This window comes from Macaca thibetana, chromosome 5 (assembly GCF_024542745.1).
Source record: "Macaca thibetana thibetana isolate TM-01 chromosome 5, ASM2454274v1, whole genome shotgun sequence".
Classification (NCBI taxonomy): domain Eukaryota; kingdom Metazoa; phylum Chordata; class Mammalia; order Primates; family Cercopithecidae; genus Macaca; species Macaca thibetana.
In genome coordinates this window covers 6,769,401-6,782,649 of record NC_065582.1, presented here as the reverse complement: position 1 = coordinate 6,782,649, position 13,249 = coordinate 6,769,401, and the positions used below count along the sequence as shown (strand labels likewise).

The following is a 13,249-nucleotide window of genomic DNA, read 5'->3' as shown; positions in this document are numbered from 1 at the left end:
GGTAGGAAACTCTGTGATTTTCAGTTATACTTATCACGTTTAATCACAGTATCTTCCTGGTTTTCAGAAATAACTGAAATCAGTGTAAAATATCAGTTGCTTTAGCGTAGTCAGTGTAGACAGTGGGAAATGTGCAGAAACCGTGGGCTCTTGCTTCCAATTTAGTACTCTGGGTTGTGAGATTTGGCTCCTTAGGAATAAAATTAGGTGGTTAGCTACAGCTGTAGTTAAGTTCAGTAATGTGAGAGAAAACACAGACTCTGGGGATTGTGTACTTTTCATGTCTTCATTTCCAGTGGGATACAGGAATAATGAAGTTTCTAAGGCAGAATAAGGGTCACAGTTTTTATTTAGGTCATTTTGCTTCAATTCTAGTTTCTTTTTACATGTATTATGCCATTAATAACAAAACTTTTTAAATTGTATTTTTAGAAGTTCTCCTGGGTTCTAGATAGACTGTGATAGCAGTGTAACCTTTAGCAGGTTACTTACCTTTCCTCTGTAGGTTCCAGGTTCTTTACCAATAAAATGAGAATGAAGACTGTATCTAGTAGAGTAGTTGGCGGATTGAAAATGGGTATTTTTATTTAGCACAGTGATTGGAATACATTAAAAGCACTTAGAAATTTAGCTCTCGTTATTGCTTCCTAGCTGAGTCTACATTGTGCTAAGCTTGTAGGTCAGCATTAGCTTAATCTTCTAGTTATCATCTAAGGACATTAGTTTTCACATTCTGTGTTCTACATGTGAGGCTGCATTAGAGAACAGAAGAGTGAAAACAGTGATCCTCCAGTAGCTAGAATGATGCCAAGTGGTTCAAAAGAAGAAAGGTTGTTGTTGAACTACTAATTAACACTATACCGATAAAACCAAAACAACCAGAAATAATGTCTAGTTGGAAATACTCATTTGACTTATGGGAGCAAACTTTTTGATAGTTCATAAAATGCCATCTCGGTATTTGGGAGCTAAGAATCATTCTGGTTGTCCATTAAGAAGACTCCCCAGTATAATAAAAACAGTAGCATATAGCCAACTTTAGGTAAACTAAACAATGTGGGGAACAAAGAAAGCACAGGTTAGCTTCCTATGTGATTGTCACCCAACATAGAATAAAACTTCACTCATATCACCTAAACAGAGGAGAGTCCAAGTGTGTCAGGTCAACGTTTTTTGAATTTCAATTTTTATTGTAGTAATAACACTTAACATGAGCTCTGCCCTCTTAACAGAATTTTTAAGTGTATACTATATTCAACTATAAAAACAATGTTGCACCGCAGAGTTCTAGACTAATTTTCATGTTGCATAACTGAAACTTGATTTCCTGTAGCAACTCTGCCTTTTCTGTACACCTCATCACCTGGCAACCACCATTTTGCTGCTGCTTCTATGAGCCTGGTTTAGATACTTTACATAAGTGGAATCATACAGTATTTGTCCCTCTGTGACTTGCTTATTTCACTTGCCATAATGTCCTCAAGGTTCATTCATATTGTCACATATTGCAGACTTTCCTTCTTTTTAAAGGCTGAATAATATTCCATTGTGTATACACACTATGTTTTTTTAATCCATTCATCTGTCAGTGGACTTTTAGATTATTTCTGTATCTTAGCTATTGTGAATCATGCTGCAGCGAACATGGGGGTACTAATAGCTCTTCAAGATAAAGAATGTCTTAAATAATTTTTAAAAAAATTTAAATTGGCCTATCATCATAATCCAAATGATTTTTTGTATAATATTTACCTCATGCAATCCAATGATTTTAAGACTTCTATTTTTTGTCAATAAGATACAGTAATTGTTTTAATTCATTATTTCTAAATGGGTTCAATATCACCATTGTTTTAATCGAATGTTTTCACTTGATTTTTGTATATGGAGAGAGATAGGGGTCTAGTTTCATTCTTCTGCATGTGGATATTTAGTTTTCCCAGCACCGTTTACTGAAGGGACTGTCCTTTCCCCAATATGTGTTCTTGACACCATTGTCAAAAATGAGTTCACTGTAAATTTGTGGATTTGTTTCCTGGTTCTCTATATCTGTGTGTCTGTTTTTATGACAGTTGTGTGCTGTTTTGGTTACTATGCCTCTGTTGTATAATTTGGAAAAAAGAAAAACTTCAGCCGAATTAAATTTAAAGGAGTTTAATTGAGCAATGAACGATTTGTGACTCGGACAGCCCCCAGATTCACAGCAGACTCACAGAGACTCCGGGAGTGCCTTGTGGTCAGAACAAATGTAAAGACAAAAAACGTACAGTGACGTACAGGAATTGTAAGTGAGGTACAGCAACAGTGAGACTGGTTACAGCTTGGCATTTGCCTTATTTGAACACAGTTTGAACATTCAGCAGTCTGTGAGGGGTTGAAGTATGGCCACTGGGATTGGCCAACACTCAGTTATTATTACAGGTATATACTGTTAGGTTTTCAATTTTGTCTGGCTATTAAGCTAGGTTACAGTTCATCCACGAGATCTCAATTATAGAAGTATGAAGTCCTTCTCAGGCCATATTTAGTTTGCTTTAACAATTTGAAGTCAGGTAATGTGATTCTCTCAGTTTTGTTTTTGCTCAGGATATCTTGGGTCTTTTTTGGTTCTATATAAATCTTAGGATTGTTTTTTCTGTATCTATGAAAGGATTTTGATATTTTGATAAGGATTGCATTGAATCTGTAGATTACTTGGGGTGGTATGGCATTTTAATAATATTGATTCATCCAATCCATGAACATGGTCTATCTTACCTTTGTGTGTCCTCTTCCATTTCTTTAATCAATGTTTTATAGCAGGGTTGTTCAATCTTTTGGCTTCCCTGGGCCACAGTGAAAGAATAAGAATTGTCTTGGGCTACACGTAAAATACACTAACATTAACAACAGCTGATAAGCTAAAAAATAAAAAATAAGAAAAGCAAATATCTTCATAATATTTTAAGAAAGTTTACGAACTTGGGCTGCATTCAAAGCTATCGTGGGTTGGGCAAGCTTGTTTTATAGTTTTCATTGTAGAAATCTTTCACTTCTTTGGTTAAGTTAATTCCTAGGTATTTTGTTTTATTTGTTGCTGTTGTAACAAACTGTATTTTCAAAGGTAAAGCAGGTTTTAGCTCAGATATATAAGTGCTATCAATTTTTGGACTGATTTTTTTTTTCCCCAAAAGATAAAAGTGTTGCTGTCTTTTTGGCAAAAAGCGCTTGAGAATGCTGTCCTAAATAGAAATACATGTAGAATGAGCTACTGATTGCTGTGGTTATTTTGATATGATATAGTTTAATATTAAAACTGAAATGTTTTTGTGATATACTGTGAATGAGCTCATTGCTGTTAATTCACATTACAACACCTTTAAAATCCAGTTCAGGTAGCCTTCTCAAGGAGTTCCACCCTCATCCCCAAGCCATAAATAATCCTTTCTTCCTTTGAGTTCCAGTAGCACTGTTTATAACTCTTTATAGTTATAAATTGGGCCTTGAAACATAATTATTGTATTTCTTTTCCCTAATATAAGTACATAAGGGCACAAACTGATAAACCTTCAGGTAAACTCAACAGATACGTTATTGAATATCTGCTTTGTCCAAAGCAGTGTGCCTAAAGGTATGCAAACATGAGTATTCCACTGCTCCTGTCTTTGTCATGGTGTTCCTCATAGTGCCTGGTCTCTCTCTTGACACTGTTCTCCTGTATTCTAGGATGCCCTTTTTTTCCCCCTTACATCTCTTGCCACTACTTCACAGTGTATTTTGTCTCTCCCTCTAGTAGATATGTGAATAATGGAGATGCCCAAGGCTTGCTCTTGAACGCTCTTCTCTTTTCAATACACACCCCCTTTAGGTAATCTTGTTTATTCTTATGCACCTAAAATATCATCTTTATGCCAATGACTCTAAATTATCTATCTCTAGTCCAGACACTTTTGAACATCAAGTCTACATATTCTAGTTACCATTGAAGTCTCCTGGGCATCACAGAAATAAATATCTTAAAGAAAATCCTTCCTCTTTTCTTCCACATTTTGTCCTGCTCTCCAGGAAAGCACCTTCATTCACCCAGCTGTCAAGCCAAAATCCTGATGTGATTTTGGTCACATGCTCTCCCCTACCCTCCACGTTGAGTCCATCACCAAGTCCTGTTGATTCTCCCTTTGAAGTATCTTCCTCTTCTGGCTCTTGCCCACATGCCAGCCCACAGTGCTGGCATGATGGACTCTTGCGGCACTTCTGGTCAGTCCCCACAGCGTTGTCACAGTGACTATTTAAAATCATAAAGCAAGTCATGCTTTAATCTCCTTGATTCTCGTTGTTCTTAGAGTAAGATTGAGAAATTCTCAATGTGGCATCTATGTATCAGTCCTTTTCCAGTTCCATCTTTTGCCACCCCCACTCTCTGTAATCCAGCCACGTGGCATTCTTTAAATTCCAGAGGTTGACTGAATACCCCCTCACCCCACTGTCCCTTTAGGGTTTTGCACAAGCTCTTCCTGTTGAGGACCCCTTCTACCAAGTGAGTCCCCACTAACCCTCTCAATTGAAACATTGTTTCTTCAGACAGTCTCCACCCAAGCCCTCAGACTAAATGAGGTTCTGTTCTCTTGGCATATCTAAGTATCCTGAACTTAGAGCACCTTTTGTAATTACTAAGATTTCTTTTGTTGGCTGATTATGTGCTCAATATATGGCTGCTCCATTGTCTGTAAGATCCTTGAGGGCAGGGATCATGTCTGTTTTGTTCACACTCAGGCCCGGCACCAGACACATAGTAAAGAGTCAATACCTTTTTGTGGAATGAGTAAAATAAATCAACATAAAAGTTCAAAAGCACACTAAAATATTGCACAACAGAATGTGTTTAAAACTTAAGGCTCTGGCTGGGCACGGTGGCTCACGTCTGTAATCCCAGCACTTTGAGAGGCCGAAGCAGGTGGATCGCTTGAGCCCTGGAGTTCAAGACCAGCCTGGGCAACATGGTCAAACCCCGTCTCTACTAAAAACACAAAAACTAGCCAGGCGTTGTGGCAGGCGCATGTAATCCCAGCTACTCTGGAGGCTGAGGCACGGGAATTGCTTGAACCTGGGAGGCAGAAGTTGCAGTGAGCCGAGATCGCACCACTGCACTCCAGCCTGGGCGACAGAGCGAGACTCTGTCTCAAAAAAACAAACAAACAACAACAACAAAAAAACACTTAAGGCTCTAACTTAATACATGGAAGTAAGTTTCTAGCCCTCGTGTGAAGATCTTTATTAGTTTGTGACTAAACCAGGCATGTGCTGCTTTTGTGATCTGTCAAATTTTAGAATTGTTATTACCAAAGTATGTATTTGACAACAGGAAAAATATATTTTATCAGTTTGACAACAGATATTTATTGATCATCTGCTGTTTGCTTGGCATGGTTGTAGATCTCAGGATACAGCTGGGGGATTGCAGCTTACTTTCCCATGGAGGACAGACAGTGTACATGGAGAATTTCAGCTCCTGAAAAATACTCTGGTCTAAATAAAAGAGTCGTGGCAGGGACAGGGAGCTAGAGAAGTCCTATTTGAAAAGGTAACATTTCAGCTAGCATTGGAGGGACAGGGAGTCAACTGCTGGAGATCTGGGGAGAGCTTTCCAGGCAGAGGGAACTGCTGGGACATCCGAAGAATAGGGAGGTGGGCAGTGACGCTTGTCACAGTGAGAAGGAAAAACACACACTTTTATAGAGATGCCATGACTTGGAGTTCTTATTCTGCCCATTTTGGCTGGAGACAATGATGATGTCCAGCTCATAAGAATGTTGCTAAGCAAGGTAATGAAGGTAAATAGTAGTAATAATACACATCACTGATAGTTTTAAACATTATTCATATGCCTTCCACAGAATTTATGTGAAGGAGAAACTGGTAAAGTAAATGTTACTTTAACTAATGGCTTTGTTTATGTGTTTAATCGTTTACTAATTTATTATCTTTTAAAACAATAGGCTATGTGGCTAATTATTTGCAAACATTAATATTTGTGTTGATTTCTCTTTAAAGGTTAAAAAGCTAAAGAGAGAACTCTCACAGATGAAGCAAGAACTGCTCTATAAAGAACAAGGCTTTGAAACATTGCAGCAGTGAGTATGAAAATACTGAATCAACTTTAGAGTAAGCTTCCTAACTAATATTAAAACAAAGAAAATAGAAGTACAGATTACATAAGAGCTTTTTCAGAGAAACATAAAGTAAAAAGTTCAGAGCTCTACACCAAAAGAAAACCAAGCAATCAACTAACAGATACAAACTTGGGAAAGATCTATACACTTGAAAAGCTCCAAAGTTTTTATTAATCACTGGAGATCCAAAGAAACCAAAGTGAAAAGCCTTTGTCTTACCTTGATCTCCTGGACCCTTGCTGGCCTCCTCTAAGATTGTGGTACCGAGCTAAGAGACTAGGCACAAGAAATTCCTCTCCACATTCGGCTGGGCTGGCTCTACTTGACCCCTATGTGAGCCTGCAGCTGCCCTGGGCCCTCGGGTGGAGGCCTGTCTGTCTCTCTCCGTCAGCCCCAGGGATGACCTGGAGTCTAACCCTGACAGATGGCAGGGGAGTAAGAGCGAGTCAGGATTATCAGCAAAGGACCGGGAGTGCGTGCCTCACTTCCTGCCTTCCTCTACCTTTCCCGTTTGCTACTGAAGTCAGCTGGGCCATTAGCAGAGCCCTAAGCTGGGCCAGGTTAAGTGGAAATGGAGGTGACAGAGGGTCACAGGATTAGGATATCCCTTCCCCATTCCTGGCCCCTGAAAGCCACTGTTCTCCCTGCTGCTGAGGCCCAGCCTGTCCAAACCGTGACAGGCACACCTGAGACTTTCCAATCCTGCAGACTCTACTCCACAGGGTCTCTCATGGGAGAGAAACAGTCCGTGGTTTTCACAGCCACATGACCACATAGCGGAGGTTCAACTTCCCTCCTGCTTGGTGTCTCCAAGTGTGGTGCAGTATTTCTAGGGATGTCCCTGGTCAGTTTCCTGTTCAGGCAGGTTTCATGTTCTTCCCAGCATCTCCCTTGGTAGCACCTCAGGAATGCCAAGCTGGTCTCAGGTGCTGCCTCTTTGGAAAGTACCCAGCTGTGTTCCTTTTGCCTGTGGAATCTTACTTTGCCTTCTGCTCTTCGGAAATTTGGGATGCTCCAAGCAGTGAGGGGTGACCCCCTTTAAAGATCCTGTGTGTCACTGGCCAGACAAACAAACTGGTTGTTCTTGTTTGGGTGACTAGTCATGTCTTGGGATACCCGGGCGCTGCTCTTGACCACCAGTCAGACGTATGACTAATTTCACACGTGCTGTTATCGCTCAGACTCCTTTTTTCCTGCTCACCACATATAATCATGACCCTTATATTCCTTATATTCCTTCAGATGCTCCCATCCCAGTGGTTCTCAAACCTGACTGCATATTAGAATAATCTGGAGAGTGCTTAGAAAAATAATGTTTCTAGTCTCTATATCAGGTATATTTTATGAGATCCCAAGTGCTTCTAAAGTCCAGCCATGTTGTAAGAACCTCAGCTGGTTGCAGAGCTCTCCAAAAAACCGAGCAGAACTCGAATGACATAAGTGCGTTATTTAGTAATTGTTTATCAACATAAAGCAGGGCTTTGTGGTGGGGGTGGGGAGAAAAAACAGACTTTGAAGAGTGCCATGAAGTGTTTAGCCGTATGTTCCACATTCTTAAGGCACATGAAATTATAACTCGCATCACCATTTGGGATTAAAGGTTAGCCAAACTTGCTGTCTTTGTTGTATTGATGTAACAATGCTGTATTGTTTCAAAGCAGTTTGCTTGCAAGCAATTTTTATAGGAATCTAAGGCATGTTTAAGAATCTGTCAATAACATTCCACAAGAAAACAATAGACATTTGTTGTAGAAATTCAGACATTCTCCTGCAATGATTCTAATCCCTTGAACCAAGAGTGGAAAGATATGGTATCTAACATCAGAGACCCCTCCTGTGTACCTTTACTATAGACCAAATGAAGCTGTTTTTATTCCAGCGTTAACCACCATACCACTAAAATGCTGAATGAGCAACAATGAAACCCAGCAGCCGGACTTTTTAAGAAACCACATTCTTGATACTATAAAGGGATTTATATTTGTGGCTATGACAGAAAATATATTTCAGGAAAAGATTTCAATAGAATCTTATTGTAGGCTTTTGTAGCTTTTATTTACAATAGAATGGAATATATTTGTTGAATCTGGAATTATAATGTAATTTAAACTTGAGCTTTCATTTTACTTGGTACAATAGTTTTATGCTGGATAGACAAATATGGCATTATTCTCTACGTTATTCATTTCAGTTTGTGGTCCCAGATTTGACTTTGGCGTAAGCAGCGGTGTAGTATATGTGTCAGTGGCTACCAGGAAGATGCCTGTTTCCATTTTGCATTCAGAATTGGAAAATAGACTAGTGATGAAACAGCAAGTCACAGGCATATACAGATTCTGTGAAAATTTGGTTCTCAGGGTATACACTTTCCAGAGAAGGAATGCAAATGAACATCTTTTCTCTTTCAGAAGAGACTAATATATTGAGTGAAAATGAGTTATAGGGCACACTCAAGTCAAGAACTTCCAAAAGAAATTTTAAGAAAAAAAAATGGCACTTCTCATATTAAGAACAAAAAGCATGATACTTTAAGTCAGCAAATGATGCTTCTATTTCGGTTAATTTTATGGCAAGTTAGTGTCAAAAGAGAAAAAGTGGGAAAAGAAAAGTAGAGGAGAAAAACAAGAAACAGTGAAATAAAGGAAAAAGGCAGCACGTAAAGTAGAGAAGTTCAAAGGAGGCAAAAGGAAATGAGCAAAAAGCGTTCCACGATGAAAGCTGAGCCGTGTTCTTCATATTTAGCATTCTGTTGAGCAGTGGACAGCCAAGAGATTTTCATGTGGTCAAAGCTCTATGAAATTTAAATTAGCGGTCTTGAACCAGTCCTGCTTTTATTTTTTAAATGTTAAGGTTTATTTCTGAAAACAGCTTACCTGCTTTTATTTTCACATGATAAAGTTTATATTTATTTCTGAATCAAAGATTTGTTTTATCATTAAATTCTGAAGACTTTACGCTAACAGGAAGAAATTGAGTTTTAGAAGTTCACTTTGACGCAAGTTCAGATACCCCTATTACTACCTATTTTATGAAATCCCACATTTTAGTTTTTATTTTTAGTTAAGAAGTGCTACATTTGAAAATGCCAAAATGCTATATTTGGAAATATCATTTGTTTTAATAAGCGATTTCCTCAGCTAAGTTGGTGGATATAATACTTAAGAGAGTCAGAAATTCCATTGATAAATCTCTTCCCAAATGAATGGAATTAGCTGATATTCAAAGTACTTCACTAGTCCCATCAGATATTCTAAATGTGTTAGTCATAAGGGCCCCAGTTCTGAATCTGTCATTTTAGGATAGTTCCCCTACTAGCTAAGTGTCTGTGCAATTTGGAGTATAAATTTGCATCAACTTTCTCCCTTGGCTTCTTCATTTGGAAGAAGTGTCTAGGGGATCTTTAGGGGCCCTTCCCATTCTGAACATTGTGTGTCTGTGTGTGTGTGTGCGTGCGCATGTGCACGCACATGTGCATGTGTTTAATCTGTGATTTGATTGGTTGTACTTTATTATTAGATGATCTTATGATCAAGTTTATTTTATTTTCTTAGGTTCTTAAGTCTTTAATTGCTTGTTGAGCAGCATAAGGTAGTGACTAAAACAGTACTTGGGGAAATACGTTATCTACAAACTGCACTTGTTTGAGTGGACTTTGTTTGGAAGAGTGATTAAGATGACATTGCTTTATCTTTTTCGGATTATACCTTTCATATTGCAAATAAGTATTAATTATTAAATGTTTTAAGCCAAATGAGCTCAGAGTCTGTTTTCTCTGATTCAGTAGGTGTTGTTTCTCTGGAGACTCTGGATAAGACCAAAACTATGTCTAAGAACGTGTATAGAGTTGTTGGCTAGGGCAGAGGCATAGCCATATGTCCCACAAGGTGAACTCGTGCTGAATTCATAGTGAATCCCAGACAGCACAGGTCGCTGGGGAAGACCAGGAGAGTGATCATGAAGAGTACATGAAACTATTTTTTAAAAAAGAATTAGGTAATTTTATTAGGCCCTTCAAACACAAAGAATTAGGTTACATGAAATCCTCCAGCCTAAAGTGACGATGTAAACTGTAAGGACACTTGGTAAGCAGCTCTGCAGGAATAATAAATTAGCTCATTGAAGAGCTGTTTATTCAATATGAGTTGAGAAATGGCTACTGCCCTTCTGCCGTTTTCCTAAGTTTGAACTCATCCAGCAAGTCAAGCAATTTTATCTTGACTCATAACTTTCATAAATACTATATATTTTATATATATATAGAGAGAGAGAGAAATAAGAAACTAACCACACAATCCAAACATTATAGGATACTCACTAATATAAATAATAATTTGTGTATTAACCATTTATTAAAGGCCTCACAAGCTGCAGGCCCTGTGCCAGGTTTTGCACAGACATTACAGCAAAACATTATGTAAAAGTAGGTGGCAGGTTACTTGCCTCTGTGTTCTTCTGCTAAAGCATTTGCCCATGTCTTTTACCTTTCTTGGGTGAAGATCAGAATCAGCACTTGATAAGATTTGGGTTCGGCCAGCAGTGGGATCATTCAAACAGGTTGAAGGCAAAAAGATATGCATTTATTTGAACCTGAAAGTGATTAGAAATGGACTGGGTTTGAAGTGAGGGATGGGAGAAATCTTAGCCGCCTGTGATTAAAAGAGAAAGGAGGGGCCGAGGCGTGCGGATCACAAGATCAGGAGTTCAAGCCTGGCCAACACGGTGAAACCCCATCATTGTCAAAAATACAAAAATTAGCCGGGCATCATGGCAGGTGCCTATAATCTAGCTACTTGGGAGGCTGAGGCAGGAGAATTACTTGAACCCGGGAGGCGTAGGTTGCAGTGAGCCAAGATCGCACACTTGCACTCCTGCCTGGGCGACAGAACAAGACTTCATCTCAAAAAAAAAAAAAAAAAAAAAAAAGAGAAATGAGGAGTAACCGCCTGAAAAGATGATTGCTGGTATATGAGAGTCAGAAGTGAAATAATCATCCAACTTAGACAATTCCGAAACCAATTCCTACTGTCTGTTTAACTTATATGCGATCATTCTTTGATACTTTTTCTTTCTTTTTCTCTTTTCACAGAATTGATAAAAAAATGTCTGGAGGCCAGAGCGGGTATGAACTTAGTGAAGCCAAAGCCATTCTAACAGAACTAAAATCTATCAGAAAAGCCATTAGCTCAGGAGAAAAAGAAAAACAAGATCTGATGCAGGTACATTGTAAAACATTTTGTTAAGCCAAACTTCTACCTTCTGAGGCCCCCAGAAATTCTTACTGGGGCAGAAGTGCTCCCTGAGAGTCTGGGTGACCCCTTCCACCCCAGCCGCATTTGTGCAGAATGGGCCCTGCGGAGATGGTTGCAGGCACAAAGGTAGCCTGCTGCCTTGGAGCAGAGCAGAGTGATTCCAAGTGACTGTACACTTTGTTGTAAACAGCCTTTGGATGGCCTTTGAGATAGTGGGTGGCGGGGCCTGGAGCTCATGTAAGGAGATTAACATCTTGGTGCACCCTGAAACTCACTGAAAACTTCCTGTGGGACCCCAATAAGCAGAATTCTCAGCCCAGGATACACAAGGGATATGTCATTTGCCATCAGTAAGTAGAAGGCTTGCCTTTTGGGGATGAGACTATGTGAGGAGCTTAGAAAAGTTTTCCGACCCAGTTGATTCTGGGGTGCCAGCTGAGAGGTGGGGAGTGCTGACCCAGCTGGGGGATGCCTATACAGTTACCCTCGGAAAGCTGCGCATGGCCGTAGATCCCCTGACTAAACCCGTTCACTTCTCAGCCTGTGGGTCTTCACTCCCAGTGATCCAGCAGCATGTGTAGAAAAAACAAAATAGCCATTAAGTGATCAGTATTCTGAATATCTATACTTATCAAATACAAGGGTGTCTCTCTTCCTCTCCTTCCGTCCATCCCGTAATTATCACAAACACTAAGAATTCTTATTTCATATATTTGGAGTTCTTACTTAGCTGAGGAATAATTCAGTCCGCATCTTTGTGAAAATGTTAGAGTCACTGATGATGTTTACATTCTCAATAGAACATCTACATTTAAATACCATAGTTAACTACTTGATGTTGGTTTTCAAAATATGAGTTGAATATAGATAAATATTCTTGGATCCATATAATTTTGCATTACTTGCAAGAAGAAATCTAATAGAAAAGACAACAATAATAACAGCAAATACTTATAAATACTGACTTTGTGCCAGGCATTCTTCTAACTGCCTTGCATATAAGTAATTCCCTTGATCCTCACAACAGCCACTAAAGGTAGGCACTATTATTATTCTCAGCTTACAGACGAGGAAGTTACAGCACAGAAAAATTAAAGTTTCTTTAAAGTCATACAGCTGGTAAGTAGCAAGACTGTGGTTTAAGCCCAGGCAGGCTGGGTTAATGTGGTTTTACCATATGTATAACACGTGCAGGACTTCGCTGGTGTGTATTTTGGTTTTGTTCTGCAATTGTCTTGCTGATTAAGTCAGTAATTCCAGAAATGCATGTCATAGGTCCTTTAAAAAAAAAAAGTTAATAGAACTGGAGCAAATTTACATTGGAACCTTCTAATTCAACAATTTTAGGTCATCTTTCATTTTTCCTATAAACTTTGGATTCATCTGCAGGCCCGATTAAATTAAAAGATTAGATTCCTTTTTAGTTACTAAAGTACATAGAATAATTAATTAGTAGATGCAGAGATTGACAATAGAGTTAGAAGGGACTTTCGATATCTTCTGTGACTTTCAAACCTCTTTGACCACAGTAAGAAATAGATTTTACATCAAAACCCAGTAACACACAATTGTGTGTACCTATAGATAAACAGGTGTGCATGCGCGTGCACACACACACATATACACTCAAAATGAATTTCACAGAAATATGCGTACTCTTAATGCTGGTGATGTACTCCGATTTTATTTTCTAGTATCTTCTATTTCTTTAAAAAAAAAATACTAGTAACAACCTGCTAAATTGATTGAATGTATTGCCATCACAGATAAGTTTGAAGAACACTGACTTTTTTTCACTGTATAGATGGAAAAATAGAAAAGACTTGCACAAGGTCACTAAAAGGTTTTTTT

At 38.8% G+C, this 13,249-nt stretch overlaps 1 protein-coding gene across 3 annotated transcripts in view; it reads left to right on the top strand.

The window, feature by feature from the left end:
* WWC2 (WW and C2 domain containing 2) overlaps positions 1-13,249 on the top strand; it is a 217,444-nt gene that overhangs the window by 136,108 nt on the left and 68,087 nt on the right. For all 3 annotated transcript variants that reach the window (XM_050792511.1, XM_050792510.1, XM_050792512.1), the window contains exons 5-6: positions 6,031-6,110; positions 11,236-11,365. In XM_050792511.1, the coding sequence (XP_050648468.1) occupies positions 6,031-6,110; positions 11,236-11,365 (210 nt within the window). The remainder of the gene's footprint in view (positions 1-6,030; positions 6,111-11,235; positions 11,366-13,249) is intronic.